This window comes from Amblyomma mixtum, chromosome 9 (assembly GCF_055824585.1).
Source record: "Amblyomma mixtum isolate Tamu chromosome 9, ASM5582458v1, whole genome shotgun sequence".
Lineage (NCBI taxonomy): Eukaryota > Metazoa > Arthropoda > Arachnida > Ixodida > Ixodidae > Amblyomma > Amblyomma mixtum.
The window spans coordinates 71043772-71065399 of NC_143020.1; the positions used below are offsets into that span (position 1 = coordinate 71043772).

General features: G+C 45.2%; 1 protein-coding gene across 2 annotated transcripts; it reads left to right on the top strand.

The window, feature by feature from the left end:
- The first annotated feature begins 528 nt into the window (after nucleotides 1-528).
- On the top strand, nucleotides 529-20693 carry LOC149329619 (putative E3 ubiquitin-protein ligase UBR7). 2 transcript variants are annotated; one of them, XM_089560354.1, is made up of 12 exons: nucleotides 821-1031; nucleotides 4172-4305; nucleotides 5954-6017; nucleotides 7240-7335; nucleotides 9874-9927; nucleotides 11454-11553; nucleotides 11657-11770; nucleotides 15939-16025; nucleotides 16092-16282; nucleotides 17928-18096; nucleotides 19143-19204; nucleotides 20260-20693. In XM_089560354.1, the coding sequence occupies exons 1-12, from the start codon at nucleotides 837-839 to the stop codon at nucleotides 20353-20355; spliced, it is 1362 nt and encodes a 453-aa protein (XP_089416480.1). In that variant the 5' UTR covers nucleotides 821-836; the 3' UTR covers nucleotides 20356-20693. The 2 variants fall into 2 exon arrangements, with proteins under 2 accessions (XP_089416479.1, XP_089416480.1); XM_089560353.1 differs by having other exon boundaries at nucleotides 529-1031; nucleotides 15939-16282.
- Nucleotides 20694-21628: the final 935 nt, after the last annotated feature.

Below are 21628 nucleotides of genomic sequence, written 5' to 3' on the forward strand. Positions count from 1 at the left end.
TGCTGTACTCCCAAAAAACATGCATCATCATCAGCCTGACCACGCCCACTGCAGGGCAAATGTCTCTCCCATCTCCCTCCAGTTAACCCTGACCTTTGCCACCTGCAGCCACAGTATCCCCGCAAACTTCTTAATCTCATCTGCCCACCTATTATAACTTTCTGCCGCTTCCTGCTACGCTTGCCTTCTCCTGGAATCCACTCCGTTACTCTTGAGGATCGCCCCGCCGCGGTGGCTCAGTGGTTATGGCGCTCGGCTGCTGACCCGAAAGACGCGGGTTCGATCCCGGCCGCGGCGGCCGAATTTCGATGAAAGCGAAATTCTAGAGGCCCGTGTGCTGTGCGATGTCAGTTCACGTTAAAGAACCCCATGTGGTCGAATTTCCGGAGCCCTTCACTACGGCCTCTCTCATAGCCTAAGTTGCTTTGGGGCGTTAGACCCTAGTAAACCAAATAAACCAAACCTTAAGGACCAGCGGTTATCTTGCGTAACAGCATAATGGATACTACTACGAAAGGCCGCAGTAATTGCCTGGAATCGACCTTGATTAGCGCTACTGCTTTGCTGCCAGGTCTACAATTAGATATTTTCGAATAGCGCCACAGTGATCGCCACCGTGACTGTCAAGTGACGCCGTCAGAGTGGCCTTCCAGAGCCCTGTCCTTTCTACCGTTAACTCTACGCGGTTCCTCGCGTTTATTTTTCTGTTGAAAAGTGATAGGCATTTTAACTCCAAAATAACTAAAGTTTTTTGGCGCTCGTTACTACTTGATTCAAAGAAAGCGTTCCTACCATCTATCCACTTGTCCGGCAGGGTACATCTATCCATTCATTTTATGGCGGGAGTGTCTATGGCGGGAGTTATGGCGGACGAAGGAAAAACCTCGGGAAGCGCGCCTTCGACGTCGATTGACCTGCACGACGAAGACAGCGTCACGTTGCAGGACCTCCTCGACGAAGAGCAAGAGCTAGAGGACGACGCCGACGCCGTTCTAGGCGGCAGCGACGACAAGAACTGCACCTACGACCAGGTAAATAGTGTGTCTTGTAGGCCTAGGTCGTCTCGCTCTGTGAATGGCCTCGACTGCCGAAGTGTTGCAGCCGAAGCCATCTCTTCTGCGTGTTCGTACTTGTGGTCATCTCAGCTGCATTCACGAGTTCCTGGCAGCTCGATATCGCGTCTGACGTCCGTTAGTGCTGAGTGTCGTGGTAACGAAATTGCCGTGAATTGGCCCGACTGACGTCGCAACTGCTGACTGGCTGCTGTCTGAGAGCGCTTCGTCGAATCGACGTAATGCCGAAAGCAACATGCAGCTCTGGCTTACTGTCAACTGCTGACCCAGTGCAAACAATAACTGATGAGTATTTAGGCAAGAGCGGCGGTGTACCGCTTCCATGTCTACGTAGCCCAGTTGTTTTGGTGTCATTGAATGCCGCGAACTTAAGCTCCAACTTGTGTTGAGATGACTGCTATGACCGCCTGACCGCCTCTTCGTCTGCTTTTCCACGTATACAAAACTGCATGTCACTACGAAGGCTGGAAACGGGGAAGATTGGAGCATACGTGTTCGTTTTCAAAGTGCGCAGTAGTTTTTGAGTTTGTAAACAAAGCGCGCCAAAGGCATACGCGATACCTTCATTTATTAATTTCGGTTGTAAAGCGTGGTAGAAATTGAAGCCGTCGCTGTGGAGCAGTGACTAAAGCCGCTAAATGTTAATTGTCATTTTTTTTTTGTTCACGAAAGGACAAGGTGCAGCATTGAGCTGCGTGCTGTTTGTTTTCGTAATAGTGAGTATTTCGCTGTGTGAGGTATTAACGCTACGCCATCCACCAGAGGCGCCCGCGTCGTTATCCATGAAAAAGGGAGACCAAAAATAGGAAGAGATGAACAAGAGAAGGTGATAGAGCACTGATGGTGCAAAAGCAGTGAGGAAAAAATTTATTTACTTATTTATTTATTCATTCAAATACCCTTAGGGCCCGGGTGGGCATTACGTAGGGGGAGGAAAATAACAGTGAAAATAATGAAACAGTATAAAATTGCAATGAATTATGTAGGAAGCGCGGTAGTACGAGGGAATTGGGAGGAAACAGTAAGACTTCCGCAGTGTGCATCTGTTTTCACTGCCGAATGTTACGCCGTATATGTTGCCATAGAAAAAATAGTAAACGAGAACGTCAAGAACGGTATCATTTATACAGACTCCTTAAGTGTGCTTACAGCTCTCCACTCTCGAAATGCTATCACTCCTCTACTCGGTGACATCATACACAACATAGTAACATCCACAGCTAAAGGACACAACATAAAACTATGTTGGGTCCCGAGTCATGTAGGAATAGAAGGCAATGAGAGAGCAGATTTATGCGCTGCCCAAGCACGTGACAAGCAAATAAAAAATGTAAATGTGCCGCATCGAGACTGCATAAACTTAGTAAATCTTAAAGCAAGGCAAAAATGGCAATCTGCTTGGAATAGTGAAATAAACAATAAACTACATTTGGTAAAACCTGTTTTAGGAGAATGGAAGTCATGTGTACACCAAGAACGTTTCAAAGAAGTGATTATCTGCCGTCTCCGTATAGGTCACACGCACCTTACACACAACTTTCTGCTCACGAAACAAGATAAACCAGTTTGTGCATGTGGAGGTGAACTTACAGTTAACCACATTTTATTTTCATGTTCTAAACTCGAAAAACTAAGGAAAAAGTGCTTTTCTCTGTTTTACACGCAAACCATTCCTTTCCACCCAGCGCTACTCATAGGCGATAATGCAATTGTGGACATATCTTGTGTTTTTAAATTTTTAACTGAAGCAGGTTTTCTCAACAAAATATAAATCATGACCCACAGCTTCACATGATGTCCCTCAGCCATTTCCTCACCCGTGAAGAAAGGGCTGAGGCTTTTATTTGATTGGTCGGGTTCCTCGACCTCCTCGCCCAGCCAAGGATGGCTGCTGAGGCTACCTGACCTTTTTAAAGCTTTTACCTTTAGCAATTCTTAAATCTTTTTTTTTTCTGTTATTAGTAGATAGGTAATTTTTTAGGCCCTTTACACCACTGATCACCTTTTCACATTTTTATTAAATCGCACAGAAATTATTATACCTTGTGTTTGGCGCATGATGGCCTTAGCTGCCTATGTGCCATTAAACCTAACATAACATAACATAACATAAAATTGCAATGAGTACAAAGGGCATAGCTGCAGACACCATAACGAAATACACATAAACCACTGTAAACATACTACATGTTCATCTGAGTGTGGTTTACACTATAAATACAAAGTGATGGAAGGGTCAACACAACTCGAGGTAGCGTGTCAGAAAGACTTCAAATTTATCGTGATCATTGAGAGATGCAACGGTGTGAGGGAGCTGATTCCATTGATGGATGGCGAGGAGGAGAGGCGAGTGAAAAAAGATTGGTGGATATTGGAGCTCATACATACAAATTCTTAACAACTGTTATGCTTTCATTAGGGGGAACTTTTGAGCAAGTTTATTGGTGCTGGTCATAACAGCATAGTGAAAATCACAGGCCGCTGACCATTTGTAAATGTAGCTTGCTTGTATGAAAATCTATGAGACACCAGAGACTAGGGAGAAAATGCAAGGTTCTGGGCTTTCTCAGGAAGGTAATTAATGGATGATGTCACCTGACAAGGCCCATGTAAGTGTGAAGGCCATATTGTGCATCATCTGTAATATTGCCTGTGCTTTGCTTGGCCTGAATGTAGTAAGCTTGGATTGATGGTTTACGTTTGTGCTTGAAAAAATGCAGGTTACAACGCTCATGGTGTGTCTTCCTCTTGACCCATCTTTAGTGCTCTTTCAAGCCTTCCCTAAGCCTGCTTTCTCACAGTGCACTAACACTGCTGTGAGGATAGAAAAATGTCTCCGTCAAAGAGGCAGTAGCACTGACAGAAAGGGTCTTGGAGGGGGGGGGGGGATCTTTAAATGTGACCTTTCCCCAGCAGCACAAAATAATTGGCCCAATATTGGAAATATATTGGAACAGGCTGGTCCTTACTACCAGAGTAAAAACATCCATCTCCAATATTGGGCCAATTATCTATGCTACTTGAGTTAGCTAGTGAGGTTTTTGTGAAACCTTGCATCATCAAAGTGCACCTCTGCTATCTCTCTATTGGCACTGCAGGGCTATGTGAAGCGTCAGGCCCTGTATGCGTGCGGGACCTGTACGGGACCTGACGCCAAGCCGGCGGGTGTCTGCCTTGCGTGCAGCTACGCGTGTCACGAGGGACACAACTTGTACGAGCTCTACACCAAGAGGTAAGTCCTTGCACAAGGTTGAAAGCATGCTTGATTTAGCTCTGTCGTCTTCACAGTAATGTGTATGCTTCCTTTGTGCATTGTGCACAGTCAAATAAGTAATTAATCACTGCTCATTTGGAAACTAATTAACAATTGGCTGTACTGTTGCAGTCTATTTGGTTATCCGTGACATTCTATGCCAGAAATACACAAGGGATGAAATAGAGCACACAGTTTAAGCGCTGCTGCTGTACTTGCAGTGTCTCTGCTGATGTTGCTGTCTCTTGTGTATTTCTGCTGTAGAATGTCGTGGTTAATGATTATTGTGTGTGAATAGTGGTTTTTCTTGGGCTTTTGGCGTCGCGGACCTAAAGCAGTGAGCCAGAGTTTTCGTGGGAAAGTGTGAACTTGACATTGTTTTTGCACTTTTTCATTTATGTCAGCCTGTTTGTTGTGGTGCATGCCGCCCTTCTGATTGCTGATGCCTGTGGCAGTATTTTCTGCGAGCTTGAAGCTCTCTGGACAAAGCTTGATGGCTCTAAAAATAAAATGCTCACCTGCAGTGGGATGTCATTGTGTTGCGTAACAGTGTCATTAAACCTGTATTACTTAGATCATTAGAATGTCTGGTAAAAGTTGTTGTTTTACAGCATTTTTCTACAAAGCTGACATCTCAGGGCAGCAATTTTCTGACATGAAAATTTTTCAAGTCACCTTTTGATTTAGAAGTGTAGCCAGTGAAATTTTGGTGGTTTAATTTGATTGGCAGGGGTCACCTTTGCAGCCGGTCACACTTACATCACTCCTTATTCTGCCGTGGTAGGCAATACTGCTGCTGTGTTTTGGGAAAGGAATTGAGATGTGATTTGGAAGGTACTTAAGGTGTTGGGTATTCTTTTATGTGGTTAGTATGAAACAGTTAAGTTGGCATTGTTTGTATGGTACACGATTTATTCAGTGGGCACTAAGGGGTTATCGTATAAACTCATATAAGGGCTGGACTTTTTGGTTAAGATTCGGGTGAGAATTTTGAAGGTGCGGCCCCTACACGAAATTAAAACAAAAATGTATACTGTTGAACCTCTATAACGAAACAATTTTTATTGAAATAATGGATATAACAAAGTAATGATGATTCCCCTTGTATGCTCGGTCAGCACGGGCTATAACGGAGCTACGGCTATAATGAAGTAATTGCCAGGCCCCTTCAGCTTCATTGTAACGAGGTTCAACTGTAATCGTATTTTTTTCTTAATTATCTAGTCCAAAACGGGAAGTGCAGCCCATACACGGGCACGGCCCTTACTCATGATTATACGTTAACTCTGTAATGCTTGCTGTATCATGTGTATTGTACAGCGTAGGTGCTGCAGCCCTTTCATGTGTGCTTTGGAACTTGTTACGGCTTTGCATTTAGCACTGAACTTGTGGCTTTTGAAACCGAACGCACTCTTTAAAAGGAAGCCTAATAAACCAATTTGAGCATATCTGGAAATTCTTCATTTCTTGATGACTATGATACATACATTTAGCTGTGTTGAAAAAACAAAACAAAAACACGATTGGGCACTTGACACATTGACTGAGGTTTACCCTTGAAAGCATCTGTGTCTGCTTGTAGTTGTGTAGTTGTGAAGTGCCTAATGAATATTTCGCTCCATTTCAGGAACTTCCGATGTGACTGTGGCAATGAGTCGTTCCCTGCAAGCAACCCTTGCCGCTTGTGTCCAGTAAGTGGTTGTGGTTGCTATGGGATTCCCTGTTTGGTTGAACGACTAGGCTGCGCTTCGTGTTGAACTCAACATTAAGCACTGCTGCATGTTTGCTTTCAGTTAGCCAAGCAATTTGTACCCTTAAAATCTGGTACCACAGCTCCATTATTAGTGCGAAAAATGTGTGGTTGCTGTGTGGTTGCTGCTACAGTGAAATGCTCATACAGTCAAGCCCACTTATAACAATATTCAAGTGCCATGGAAATACCATTGTTATAACCAATGATTGTTATAACAGGGTTGTGCCGAAAAAAAAGAAAGGATGACAAACTTCAGAGCATTTATTGACAGTAAATACCCAGAGGGGTTTGATTGTTCTAATGCCTGTAAAAGCTCGTTAAATCGAACTTCAGGGAATCGGAACAACGTTCACCGTTCACCGATGACCAATCACTGTGCCACCGGGAGCTTTGCGCACCTCCACGTCACAGGAATCAAGCCAGCTTTTTGGAAGCTATTCTTGTGGGAAATTCAAGAAGCATGCAGAACCAAGGGTGCGGTGACAGCTGACAAGAGAAAAAGCGCGCTGGCTGCATGCACGCGCGCTGCACTGACTGATTAGGGGTACGCATGGCGTGCGTAGCCAATGCAGCAACGCAGCAGCTCTCCTGACGTGATGACGCCTACCTCTTTTGCTTTTGTGGCGTTGCTGCGCCAGCTTAGCACTTTTGTGTTGTAAGCATGGTTTTGCTGGTGTGGTTGTAGCATTTCCTTCTTTTTTTTTCTATAATGGTTGACACTCAATTACCAGATTTAATTGTTATGACCAATAATGTGCCTTGACAGCATTGCTATAAGCAGTTTATTTTACCATAGAACACATGGCAAAGCTGATGGTGCCATGACTGACCATTGTTATATCCAATATATTGTTATAACCAGTATTGTTATAAGTGGACTTGACTGTATTTTCTCAGTTTGTTGCAGTAACAACTCGGTGAACGACAATTTGAAATGATGCTTAGAGAGGAGTTGGCCAGAAGCCACACCTGTTCTAAGTGGACACTTGGCTACGTTTATCATCCGCTTTTTGTGAGCGCAAGCTTGGTAGGAAACGTGCGCTTTTCAATTTTTTGCTGTCATGAATGTGTACAAGCCATCAATATTTCATTTAGTATGCCCTTTGTCAGGTGATGCTGTGAAATGATGGTAGGTCAGTCACTGTTTCCACTTTTCGCAGAGAAAGGACATTCGCAACGCTGAGAACAAGTACAACCACAACTTTCAAGGCCGCTACTGCACCTGTCAGAGGCCGTACCCAGACCCCGAGGACGATGTGGGTACCCTGCTGTTCTTACTTACTATCTGCGTAGAATTTATTAAAAGGCAATCCAACGTGTGTGTAGTTTTGTCCGTTTTCAACGACTTTGCTGTTTTTTTATACTTATGTCAAATGGGGGATCGAAAAATGAATTTGCAAAAAAGTTGCAGCTGATGAGATAGCATCAGTAAGAAAAAAAATTTTAATGTGCACAAGTGGCTAAGTAAGGTGGGAAGCAAAGAATGTCATTAGCGAAATTCTTTATTTGCCAGGGTGTTGGCCTAGTCACGTATTTTTTTGAGAAAATGGGTATTTGAAGGAGGTGTCTGTCTTGCAGGAGCTTTATTGGTACCATGCTTGAATGTAAGTAATGCCCGTGCCATGTACGCACTAGAAAGGCAATAAATGCGGCCTTAAGTTTGTTACTGCCATTATTTTTCGAGATGGTGGTACACGTCCGCGTTACTGTCGTTATACGAAAGGCACAATGGCGATAACGCTTCAAGACGGTCAGAAATTTCGCCTGAATATCAACAGTGGTAATGCGCAGAATATCTCGAAAATGCTGTTCAAATGTAATACAAAAATTGTTTTGCAGAAAATACCGCTGTTCTTGCTTGACAAGTTGAAAAAGTAGCCTTAAACTTGCATGTCAGTGCAAAAGCTGAGAGTAGTTGTCAGAAGTGCTGGCAAAAATGGCGCCCTTTGTTTCGAAGATGCAATAGAGATGCCTCATCTGACTGAAAGTTATGAAATAATCATTTGCTACTGGTTAGGAAGTTGTTACTAAGTTGTCATGGTTTACCGCGTGTGAAATGGGGACGAGAGTATGCATTGCTTGGGTGAATGAGTTGTGGCGAACTCAGTAGGTTGCAAATAGCAGTAAGGCTGATGCACATTAAATTTATGCGTTTGGCACTGCGTGAGTGCCATTAAAACTTAAGGGGAGACACTGGTCTTGAATAAAAGATTTTTATTAATGAAGTCACAGTTACGAAATCTTCAGGGAATATGTATTTTTGTGTGCAGATTCTAAATATATGTCCTTTAATTTCATGTAAAACAATTCCTTGAGCACTTATGCACTTTTTATTCTAGTATTTTGCGGAGAGTTTTCAAGAAAATTTGCTGCGGGAAACTCGCTGAAATGTATGCCATTGGGTTCTCTTGACACCAAGGAATACAATAAAGGTGAAATTGTCTTCCTGCCTATCATAGAATGTAAGTTATATAGTTTTGAAGTTGTCACTTCAGAAATGAAAAGGAAAGTGTGTATTCCTGATTCTGAAGTGGCAGCTTCAGTACCCTATTACTCAAGTTCTATGAGAGCCAGGATGATAATTTTACCCTTATTGTATTCCTTGGTGTCAAGAGAACCCAATGGCATACATTTCAGTGAGTTTCCTGCAGCAAATTTTCTTCAAAACTCTCCGCAAGATACTTGCATAAAAAGTGCATATGTGCTCAAGGAATTGTTTTACATGAAATTAAATGACATATCTAGAATCATCGCACAGAAATACATGTGCCCTGAAAATTTCATAACTATGACTAAATTAATAAAATTTTCTTTTCAAGACCAGTGTCCCCCCTTAAGGCAGTAAGCACTTAACGGGATTAAATTTGCCTGTTTGGCATGGGTATAAGGTACGAACGTGTGCTAATAAATTAGTTTGGATCTATGTGGATGATAAAAAAAAATGATTTAAGTGTAAGGTGACCACTGTTTTTGAGGCGAAATAATTTCAGCAGACCAGCTAATTTTAATTAAACATATAAAGCAAGCTTTGCAGCTACACCAGGACTTTATTTATTTTTGAAGGTGACTAGTCTTTCTTTTTTTCTTAGGTTTGGAGAGAAGAGCATGTGCTTGTTGCTGCTAGCCTTCATTGGAGAGAAAAAAGTGGAGTAAAGTTGGCCATGGCCTAAAAAGGACTGGAGTTGCAATTTCATATAATGGGGAGTTGGTTTGCTGGGTCTTGCGGGGCGGAATTTCTGTGATCACACTAGACCTACTTTTGTTGTTATTGCAGCTTGACCTCCTTGGTTTCTAACAGCATATTTTTTTACGATATTTTTTCAAAGAGAGTAGAGACCTACATATGAAAAGAGATTGTAAATCAGGATCACGTATAATTGATGAACACGCTTAAGAGTAGTTACATAGCCTTATGAGAAGGAGGCTTTGTTTGCAGGTTCATAATGATAATTGATGAACAAAATTAGAAAGTTCCTCCGAGTCAGAGGCACTCTAGGTTAGGTCTTGTAACTGCCACTTATCGAGTTTACACCGAGACTTACGACAAAACGAGTGTCATCCGTATGTGTCTTGTTGAGCTGAATACTGTTATGTTCAAGACAGCTTTCCTTGGACCTTCCTGATATCTCTGAGGTGAAGAAAACTGGGAAGAGCTGGGCTGATGAGAGTGGTTTATAGGTCCTTTGATGTGTCGCTATGTCTGCTGTTAAATAAAGCCTACTTGGCGCATCATAAATTGTGATGAAAAAAGTTCTGTGCAGCGTTTGACAGGTTTCTGTTTTTCTCGCTGCCAGGTGGACGATGAGATGTTGCAATGCATCATGTGTGAAGACTGGTATCATGGACGGGTATGCATGTCTTCTTTGATTTTTTGTGATTTTTCTGCTGCTAGGGCAAGATTGGTCATGTAGTTTTGCTGTGTTTTGATTTTAAGTGCTGTAGTGGAATGTTGTAGTCTCTGTGTGAAAGGGCAAGAAGTTAAATTGCGGAATAGAAGAGCGAGCTATGAAAAGGAAGACTGTGTAACGTTAAGACACAGGAAGAGAGCAGAGAGAGTTGGGAACAAGTTAACAGTGTCCTAGATCAAATCAAGAAGAAGTGGGCATGGTCAGTGCATGTAATGCAGAGAGAAGACAGCCAGTGGTCTGTCAAGATAACTGAGTGGATTCCAAGTGAAGGCAGAGTGTAGCAGGGGATGGTAGAAAGTTAGGTGGGCGGATGAGGTGGGAAAGTTTACGGTGATAGGACGGGTGCAGCCAGCACAGGATAAGGTTAGTTAATTGGTGGTTAATGAGAGAGGCCTTTTTACTGTAGTAGGCGTAACCCGAGACTGATGACGACGATGAGCGTACTGTGTACTCCCCCCTGCAGGCAAACATTGTACCTCCTCTTGTTTACTCAAACTCATGTGCCCAAGGATGTCACCCTAATGCATTGGTTTCCAGAGTTCCTTTGCACTTTCATGTTGTCTATATACAGTCAATCCTGAATGTATTGAACTTCAAGGTTACTGCCAAATAGTTTGATATATCGATAATTTGATATTTAAAACATGGCAGTAGGTAAACTTATTTGCAAACTAGAAGCAAGAATACACAGCACCCATGCTAGTGATGCACTTCTTGTAGCTACATGCCCTCCGAATTGCTGACAGTGCACCGCTTGCAAGCAATGCATCGTTACAACTGGCCGGCTTACGTCGAAACCACAGCGGACAGCACTTGTTACTAGTTACTGCCTATGAGAAGAGGTTTAATACTATTACTAGTAAACTGAGAATAGAATACTCTCTTTCTAAGATCAAGGTGCAGTTGGTTTCCGCAATGCCTTGGGCAGCAAAGGGAGTGAAGCACACTAGGCGAGGGCTGCCAATAGGCTTCTCTCAGTTAGGTTGGCTTCACCGCATGACATACTGTGCACTGAACGCTGCTTTTGCCACATAACAGCGGTGTCGCGTGGAAAATGAGTATGAGAGACTGAAGGCTACCCTCACACACCCACATACACCTCTTCACGTGGTTTTACAATGCTAGCTTAGCCAGCAAGGGCACTAAGCCACACAGCTGACCCATCTCCATGTGCAAAAAAGTTATCGCAGCAACGCTAAGTGCCACTTGCAGGGGTGCAGCACTGTTTGACATGTCGAATGTTCCGGTAAACAGGAGCGAAATGCGAATAACAGAGCTAATTTTTTTAATGAGGTTTTGAATGTGTATGATGGTAACAAAGAGTGAGAGAGTTGTTAGTAGGGGTCACACCTTTGAGGTGCACCACCGGTTTACACTCGAGTTATATCCGACTATAGCTGTACTAGAAACGGTCATCGCACTTTTATTTTTCTGTTGGTTACGTTTTTTCTTTTTGTCTTCTCCAGCACATTGGTGGCGACATGCCAGCAAACCGGGACTACTACGAGGTGGTGTGCACTGGATGCATGAACCGGCACCCCTTTCTTTGGCTGTATTTCGCACACGGTTAGTTATTTTGCTCTTTTCCTCTTTCTCACTCTGTCTTAATCTTTTTGCAAACTGTGCGAGCATGAAGTGGCCACACTGACGCGCTTTGCTCTTCCTGCAGAAGTTTCCCTCTGTGAAAAGGACAAGAGCTTTGGTGAGGATGGCACAGCGAACAGGGATGCCGAGGAGAGTTCTTCAGCTGTGGCCGCCGAGAAGAACGGGATTAAGGCAGAAGGTGCGTGTGCATGGGATGAAGAGAGATGCAGTTGTCGGGTGGTTGGAAGTAAGGGCAGGGACTGTCGACCTTTCGAAGCGGTAGCTTCAATACTAGAGGTATCGGGCCGAGACTGCTGTCCGTTGCCGATGACCTTCAAGGCTCAGCCAAGGTCAAACCTTCAGTTTATAAGTTTGGAGAACTGGTGGATGGCCAATGATCAGACCAGTGGTCAAGCAGTTGGACAGGTCAAGGTCATTTCAAGGTCAAGTCGGGGACGTTAAAGGTGCACTGAAGAGGATTCTGAACTTGTCTTTTTGCCACGGGAACTCGGATCTACACGTTCCGAGCATTCTTAGAAACTTCGACTTATTGCCTTGTGTGGCCGATTTCCCTAATTAAATCGAATTAACGTCCGGCTCCCGCCTTTTGTTTTTTGGATTCCCCCCATACGGTGGGCGGAGTCGACCAATGCGTGGAGTGCCCTTCACCCAGTCCCGTGGCGGCTTGCCGCTCTGCCATTGGCGGAGTAATACGTAGTAATCCGTAGTAGCAAATAGTCTGCGCATATTTTTATTTCTGTGGGCTTATTTTGCGGCTATATTATCTGCGAATGAAACTATTTGTTCGCAAAAACCTAAAGAACAAAATAAAGCGAAAGCAAAGCCTTCGCGGAGCTGGCTGAAAGGCACTCCACGCGTTGGTCGACTCCGCCCACCGTACGGGGGGAATCCAAAAAATAAAGGTGGCAGCTGGACGTTAATTCGATTTAATTAGGGAAATCGGCCTCACAGGGCAATAAGTCGCAGTTTCTAAGAATGCTAGGAACGTGTAGATCGAGTTCCCGCAGCAAAAAGACGAGTTCAGATTCCTCTTCACTGCACCTTTAAGAAGGAAAAGTCTCGTGCTGTTTTTTCATTAGAATAAAGCTGATGACACTAGAAGTTACAAGAACACAATCACAAGGTTGTGTGTTCTCATTTTTGCTCTCTTCTTAGAGGACTGCTTGTCTGCATCATGCTAAATGCAGCCTTCAGGCTACCTGTGTAGTGATCTATAAGCTTTACAGCAAGCTTGAGCTCTCATTGGGCTTGCATTGTCAGACAGTTTAAGCCTGACGGGAACATATCACCTTTGCTTTGTGTTCATGCTAAAAACATGAAGGTTTCTGCAGTGCATGTGATGGTGCATTGTAAAACCACGACAGAACTGTCAATGTGCTGTGTGGTGTGTCCGTGCTGATATGTTGATGTCCTGCTGCAAAGGTTCCACTGCTATCACATTGCAATTGCTACTGTACACTTGCTGTCAAGAATGGCTGCATGTTTCAGGAACAGCTGTAGCGTTTTCGTTAATCAAACATGTCGCAAGAGGTTGTCATGTGTGCCATCGCTCCCATTTATATTTGGTTATTTATTTATTGTTGCAGCAGTTGTGGGAAACATGTTCAGACGTATATTGAGTTGCATAGAGAGACGAAATAGGCGTGCATGTTGAAAGAAATGAAAAATAATGCATATGCACCGCGATATCACTGCAGCCGTGATATGCATGGGCGTCCGGAGGGGGGGGGCAAGGGGGGGCGGCTGCACCCCCCTGGAAAATCACTCACTCGAACCGTGAGTGATGGCCGCACGTCAGGGGCGGCGATGCGCTCAGCCAAAAGAGTAAAAGCGGCTCCGCTTCCACGCTTTGGGTCACATCTGCGAAGTGCCGCGTCCGGGGACGCGTCGTTGCAGACATACAGCGGCACCGGCGGGCATGTGTTTCGAGCTGTCTTGAGATGTGTGCCTGTTTCTTTGATCTCTAGAGAGATAGCGACACGGAGGCAGACAGTGCACACCCCGGCCACCGATGAATTCTTCAGGAGGGAGGGACAAATCAGCCGTGTCCATCCCCGCTTTGTCGGGCTGCTCAAGGGCAAGCGGGCGATGAGTTGGCGCCGCCGCCGCTCGCTGTCTCCTCCGATCCACGGGAGAGCGCAGTTCGGTACAAGCGCCGCTTTCAGAATCTTCGGCAAAGGGGATTAGCTGCTTTTGTTCACGGCGACGCAGTCTCCAGAGGCGCCCCCACACCAGCGTTCCTTGCGTCTTCTCCGGAAACCAGCGCCTTTGGTCAAGGCAGCCCGATGGCGCCTGCCTGGCTCGCCTGTCACCTCTGGCTGGGCCTCAAATCCCAACAGCGCCCATGTACTGTGCGATGTCAGTGCATGGTAAAGAGACCCAGGTGGTCGACATTATCCGGAACTCTGTACTAATCCGTCCCTCATAGCCTGAGTCGTTTTGGGGCTCTGAACCCCATAAAAACACACAAAACAAATTTTCCGACCGGAGTGGCGAGTGTCCCTTCCCCTCGGAAGTCGCGCGGCGTTCCTTGCGTGTGCGCGCCTCTGTGTTTGTGCTTCGGTGTTTTTAGTGGCCGGTTGTCAACGAAGCTGAGAACAACCAAGACAGCGGACGAGAAAACGACGAGCGGCGAGTAGTGTGTGTGCAAATACTCGACTGTGCGGTTGCGCGAGCAAGATGGAGCGAGGTGTATGAAGCTGCGAGCGTGCATTTATCTTGTAAATAAGTTTTCGTTGTATATATAGTCATTTTTTGTTTTCAACGTACGCATTCAACCGTTTTTCCAATCAATGTGTATATATTTTTAATACTACCAACCCCGAGGAACTCCATAGCCAGCTTTGTCTCGCGCGGTCCCGAATGATGGACATTCGACGCTTCTTCAAGCGTCAGCGGTTGTCTGACGAAGCATTATCCAAATGCGCCCCTCCAGATTCTGGTGTGACATGTGACAACGGTGTAGCATTTGAACAGAGTGATGCAAGCTTTTATCACCGCACAGTAGCTGATGTCGTCGACTCCATGGAAGGGACTCTGTCAACAGTGAGTTCAGGTGATGCAGCAGGCCGAGATGATTCCATTTCTCCTTTCTTGGGATTTAAGTCCGGATTTGACCAGAGCGATGCAACCTTTCATCACCGGACAGTAGCCGACGTCGTCGTCTCCATGGAAGTAACTCCACCAGCAAGCTCCGGTCACGCAGTAAGCCGAGACGATTCCCTTTCTCCTTGCTTGGGATTGAAGTCCGGAGACAACATCAAGAAAACAAATAACTTGCCTCAAGAATATGACTTAGGAGAGTTTCTAGGCAAAGCTAAACTCACTGGCATACCGGACTTTTTGAAGTTACGTCTTCTTACTAAGCCATGGTCGCCAAATGTCACATATGATTTTAAGACGGATGTAACACCTGGAAAGAGGCCTTTTCGACATCAATGGCTGGGAGATTACGCCCCCTGGCTTGCGTACTCAGCGACAGCGAAAGGCGCCTTTTGTCGTTTTTGCGTCATTTTTCCTCCGCGTGTTCACCGGGGTACTCAAGGTAGTTTTATCGTGCGCGCTTTCAGTAACTACAGAAAAATGCACGAGGCGTGCAGGGATCATGTAAAATCCCAATGGCACCAGGAGGCAATGACGGCCTCACAGAACTTTATGGATGTGATGAGAACCCGTATGCAGCAAGACTGAGCACTCTTCTCCACGAAGTGATAGTACCTTTTTGCATTTTTATTAATTTTAATTGTTTCTTCGTTGATAAACTCCAATGTATCTCTCCTAGCCTCGCTTTAATTTGCTGTTTGTATTTTTTCTTTCATGTGTGTATTTTACTTATTTATTTTATTTATATATAAATAAATAAATTTTCTCCGCAAATAGTGCCTTTTTGCTACGAACATACCCCCCCCCCCCCCCCCCTCCGGCGCCAGAACCAATGGGGCCCCCCCCTGCAAAAAATTCTGCGGACGCCCTTGGTGATATGTGCGTGCAAAGATGTCTTCATTAGGCAACATTTCATATTACTATGTGTCTTGTCCATGCAGTAATGTTAATGCCCTCACCTGAAAGCTTCAGCAAGTTTTTGTCATGCATTCAGCAAAGGCATTTAAACTTGCATGGTGTAGACACCAGCATTTTTTTATTTCAATAGGCAGCATGGTGGTTTTGTTGTGATGTATAGTATATGCTTGATTACTTGGGTTTCAATGCACAATATACAAGTGAAGGTCGTTGAAATGGACCTGAAGGTCACAGGCTTAGTTTCTGACAGCCGGAGTATTGCCATTGTGTGCTATTTTTTATTATTATTACTTTTTGTTCAGTGCTGACTGACTTGTTGGTTGCAGGCACCACGGAGGACGACTTGACGGCTTCCCAAGAAAGCGGCATCCAGGTTGACATTGAACCAATAGAAGTAAAAGCCTCGAATCCAGGTGAGCATAACGTTGGAAGTCTTGATGGCATTAACCTTAATTGCAACTGCACCGCTTGTAATTCAGGGGGCTCCTGCGCGGTGAAGGTCGAGCGGAAAGCGGCAGAGAATGGCCTGTCGTCTTCGTCGTCTGCGGAGTGCATCCTGCAACGCTTGCGGAGTGGCAGCAGCGACAGTGTGAAGGAAGAACCTCGCGACGATTGTGCCTACTGGCCTCTGGGCTGGAGGTCGCGCCTGTGCCGGTGCATTCAGTGCTTGGTGAGTGCGGTCGATTGTGGTTGCGGTTATAGTGTGCGGTAGTTTGTGTGGTCTGCGAGTGATGTGGTTGTTGAAATTGGTGTTGAGAGATATTAAGAGTATTGTTGTAGTACTGGCCGTGGTGGCTGTGTAAAGAGAGCTTAGTCTCGGGCAGGCTAACAGCGACGAAAGAGCCGCTTTGTTGAGGTGGCACTCGAATTTATAGGTTTGGGTCACATGGACATCGTCATCATCATCAGCCCGACTACGCCCACTGCAGGGCAAAGGCCCCTCCCAGGTCTCTCCAATTAACCCTGCCCTTTGCCAGTTGCGGCCACCGTATCCCCGGAAACTTCTTAATCTCATCCGCCCACCTAACTTTCTGCCGCCCCCTGCTACGCTTGCCTTCTCTTAGCCTGTATATATAGGGGTGGACAGGAAATAGCCAATACACAGGTACATACGCACCTAGCCAAGTATGCAAACGAGCCTTTGGTAAACACGAACTGTAACTGAAACTGATGATGCAGCAGTCTTCTTTCCTGGTTTAACGACTGTCTATTGAGAGCATGGTGGTGTGGAGCTCCTAGAAGGGACGTTCAGAACAGCTCTTCGTCGAATGTTTTTTTCTCTGTAAAAATCGAATGTTTGGCGTTTTCTTGGCTGTCGACATTGGTCCGGCAGCTAAAGGTAAATTTTTGCTGAGAAAATTGGAGTTGAAAAATTTAGCGTCTCTTTTTCCCCCTTGCCCCTCAATGCTTCAGTTCAAAATTGTGGTGACAGTGATGAAAAGGACTCCATGATTAGTAACTGGGAGTGGATGGCAATTTAGCTTACCCACAGTGATCAGGGGCACAAGAAACAGTATTAATGGCATCGCTGCTTGCTTGTGGAAACAGCATGTGGTGGTAAAAACAGCCCCTTTGGGAAAAGAATGCAATGACCATTTGATATCGGCCTACTTCAGCCTGTCCTCGGCGCCCTTCAGTATGAGCCTCGGTCTGATCATGCCTCACGTCCATAATTTTTTTTACTGCTACACTGAAACTGAAAATAAGAAATCTGGTGCTGCTTTTTCAAGACAAATCAACTTTTTATTGGTGCATTTTTCGCTATTTACAGTGTAAATTTGTGAATTGTCAAGCATGCATATGTGTGCAGTGTGTATGCGTCATAGTGTAGCTCACGCGTGAATGCCTTTTGATTGGCCCGGTTGCAGATTTGTCTGCGAGCATTTTTATGTGCATATTTCTGCCAAGTATATCGCATATACTGAGCATGCTTTTGCATAAGCTGCTGCTTAGGTTGATGGCGTTGGGACTGCCAGAGTGGAAGTACCTCATGCTTTTACGTTGGAAGAAACGACCACCTAGGGTTCTTTGGCATGCACTGGCAGGACATGGGTGTGTTTTAGCACTTTGCCTCCATCAAAACGTGGCCGCCCCGGTCAGATTTCCATCCTGTCACTTTGGGATCAACAGCCTGTTGCCAAAGCCACCAGGCCACTGCGACGGGTTGGCATTGGACTAAAGAAGACGTTGGTTGGACCTCTGAACACATTCTCTCGCATTCCATCTTCCGCATCCATCCCTTACTCATGCGGTTGGGGCTGAAACTAGTCTGACATGATACGAGAACACCCCTTCAAGGTTTTCCCTTCTTGCAGGCGATGTACAATGAGCAGCACTGCCTGTACCTCCTGGATGAAGAGGACACGGTCCAGTCGTACGAGGAGAAAGGAAAGGCTGCCCGTGCTCAGGCTGGCCCAGCTGCTGACCCCCTCATGTCGGCCCTGGGGACCCTGGGGCGTGTCCAGCAGATCGAGGCCATCCATGGTGCGGATAATGCGTGCACATCGGCACTTGCAGTAACTTGCACTAGGACAGTAGATGTTTTGGGATAAACTCCGTCATCTGAACATCTCAAAAGTGCTGGACTTCAAATTGGGCTCGCTTAATTGAAAATTTAAACGCATTGTTTCTTATGTTTCTTACTGCAGTTTGTCTCTATGGGTCAGGGTTTCTATAGTCGAAAGCAGCCTAGTGTATGTGTTTGCGTGGTACGTATGTATGCATAGCCAAACCTCAGTGTGTTGAACATGGATGTAACAAGTTACTGGCTGTACTGAGCTCTTCTGAAATTTTTTAGTAAATAAGTGTAAATTTTACTTTATAAACTGAACACAGTTGGATATAAAGTGGGTATGTCGAACTTCCTAGTGCTAGGCAATGTCCACTGCAATGGCAGGCTTTGTGGCTGGTGGCGGTACGGCAAGCGTTCACACCTTTATCTAGCACCATCTTGCTTGCACCAGCAGCACACCGCTGCATGCTGATGGTGCTGTACGGGGCGAGCGAACTTAACTTGCGTTTGTCGCTCTGTTTTTCCACGGCCTCCATGAATAACACGAATGCCTTCAAAGTAATGCTAAAAGTTCGGAAAAGGGTCTTGTGCATTTCTTTTCAAAGTTCAAATGTGGGTTTTTAGCTGACCCAGGGAAGTATTCTCGGCTGAGAACGTATAGGACACCATGTGCCTTGACAGGCTGTAGTATGCTAAACAGAGGATCTCCTATTCGATAGGTTGTAAACAACAGAGCGTCAAACCATTTCATTATAGCATCAGACGTTCTCTCGGCAGTCCTGGGTGGTTGAAAACAAGCCACTCCAGAGTAGAAGTAGCTTTTTGTGTGACCGATTCATGTTATAAACTATAGCTTTATTTCTGCTCTTAACACCTTCCATTTCCGATTATGCCTGCAATCTGTGGCCTTAAGCTCAACCTTGACTCAGGCCTGCCATTTATAAGATTATAAATTCAGGCTCTTTCTGGTCACATTGTGTTTGGTGCTTCTGCTGAGCTTTTTCCGTTTTTCCCATAGGCTACAACAATCTCAAGACCGAGCTGGTCGACTTCCTGAAAAAGTTTGCCGACAACCGGAAGGTGAGTCCACAGATGTAGTGCATTGGAAAGCATGCAGGTGCCACTCCTTTCCTTGCCATTACTGTGGAATCTTATTCACTTGAACTCGCATTAATTCGGGCAGCTGGTTTATCCGAGCCAGTGCTTCAAGGTGCGCCAAAACGTGCTCCCATTAAAGTTGCGGTATGCCCAGGATATTAAAGGGCGCCGTTTCACACATATCCGCCAGCGAGAACTTTTTTAATGCGTTCTGTAGTCAAAATTTGAATTTCCGTGTCTTTGCACCTTTCCCTCTCCTCTCGTTATTTTTTCACTATAGGTTTGAATAGACTGAAATTGTGCAAGATGAAAGCGAGCTGCACTGAAACACAGCGCAGCTCACGCACAAGCCACGACAGCAATGTTTTGTGGCATGCGCGTGAGTGACACGCAATTTCTTACTCTCAGTGACTCTATCCTGCTGAACTCAGTTGTTTGTTTACGAAAGAGACAACCGCAGGATCACACGTATGCCTCAGCCTCGCCTGTTCTGGCATCCTGTACGATTCCCATTTCTGTTTTGCACTACTCCTTTTATTGCAGTGATTGAAAGCAATAACACCCCACTGACTCTTCGCTTTCTTCGCTGGCATGTTCATAGCCATTCATAGACTCCGTTACGGCACGATGCGATCAAGTGCTGCAAGTTGTTCTCAGACCGGCGAGCGCAGTCGTGCCAGCTCTCGATGGTCGTCAGTGCATTGGATTTATGCAGTGCCTAGCATTACTGAACATGCGGTTTTGCCGCGTGCTGGTTGTTGGTTCTGCAAGGAAGAAGCAACTGAACTGACAAGTGCGAGGCACTGTTATGTTAATTAGTGCCATTTGATAACTGTTCGATGCTCGGAAGTAAGTTCAGAAGAACAAAGTATTTCGCAAGTTCTGCATGTTTAGAAGGTTCGAGAGAGAGTGAGTACATGACGCAAATGAGTCACGTTTGCAGACGTGCACATGCAACTCAACATTAGGAGCTTGCATGCCATTTTGGGCTGTTCAAGATGTTTCTAATCAGCTGAGTCTTCTTGCCGTGGGTCCAGGTTGTGAGAGAAGAGGACGTCAAGGAATTCTTCAATAAAATGCAAGCCAGGAAGAAGCAGAAAACATCCGCAGTGCCATCATACTTCTGCCGATAGCAGCGGAACCATCTGCGACGCTGCTTTGTTCTCATCCTCTCTTGTTCAGTGGCCACTTTTTGACACCGGCGAATGTCTTCGTTGCCTCCTTCCCCTAAACCCCCTCCTTTCTTGTTTTTTGTGACAGCATGCCTTACGGCATCAAGGAGTGTTCATGTACATGCGTTTTATTATTCCGGACGCTGTATGAAACCTGCGATTCTGCAGGAGTTCGCAGTGCAAGTTATTGTTTTTTGTGTGTGCGATGTAATGTAGCCCTTGGACGCACGTTTGTACATTTGCCCAAGCTTGTTGGCGAGTGTGTGTTGTAGAAATAAAAACGTTGTGTATGCAATGCAGAGACTGATCGTTGGCTTTTTCTATGGGGAGTGCTAACACATTTTCTTTGCGTTATTGCTCTATATTGTGAACTAGGAAAGGTTATAAGTCCGTAAACAAGGGTTAGAATAATAGTTACCCAGGTTTTTTCAGAATGCTGCTACAGGAGTTACCTATTGTGTGTGATGGCTGAGCTACTGATTGAATCACCTCGCGAGTTTCGACTATGTTCAAAGCGAGGCTCTCAAAATACTTATGCGGGAGAGGGGCAAATTTGTCCTTTTAATGCCAAATGCCAGAGGGAAAAAACAAATTACAATACATGTGCAAGTTATTGTGCCTACATGATACCGGAGCTACCACTGTAATTTGAGACACTGGTACGCGGTGAATTTTTGCCATCGGGCACCCTTGTTATAAAAGACTGGCTTGGATAGCTGTTTCTGATTAAAATTGTTAAAATAGTTGCTAGCTCAAAGAGTAACCAAGGCATTCAGCTGTTAGGCACTACCAGATAGTTTTTTAATCAATGCAGATCTTTAAGAACTGGAGAAATGTCAATGTGGTTTGTGCATGTGGATTTAACTGCAAGGTGGACATTATATACGTAATAGAATTCAATTAAAAGCTGATTAGTTACTTTGAATTAAATACGTTTTATAACTTCCCAACATTGCATTTATAAAATGGCGTCCCTGCATGTGGCATCATCGGCAAAATCACTAACTTCATTATAAAATGAGCAACACCATATTTTGTTGCGAAAGCAACACTACGCGAGTCGCCGAGCCATTTCGCGGAGCTGACGAAAGGCCAAGCTGCACATGCGCGAGGAGCAGTCACACGGTGCACGGCGCACAGCTGGCAAGCCGCTGCCGTGCGCTCACCATCGCCTCTCTCTCACTCCTCGTTGCTTTCGCAATCCTCCAGGTTTAATCAGGGCTAAACCACTGCC

Coding starts and splice junctions, on each gene's coding strand:
- LOC149329619 (XM_089560353.1), top strand. CDS start 837: ATGGCGGGAGTGTCTATGGCGGGAGTTATGGCGGACGAAGGAAAAACC. Junction 1,032..4,171: donor AGAACTGCACCTACGACCAG/GTAAATAGTGTG, acceptor TTGGCACTGCAG/GGCTATGTGAAGCGTCAGGC. Junction 19,205..20,259: donor AGTTTGCCGACAACCGGAAG/GTGAGTCCACAG, acceptor CCGTGGGTCCAG/GTTGTGAGAGAAGAGGACGT.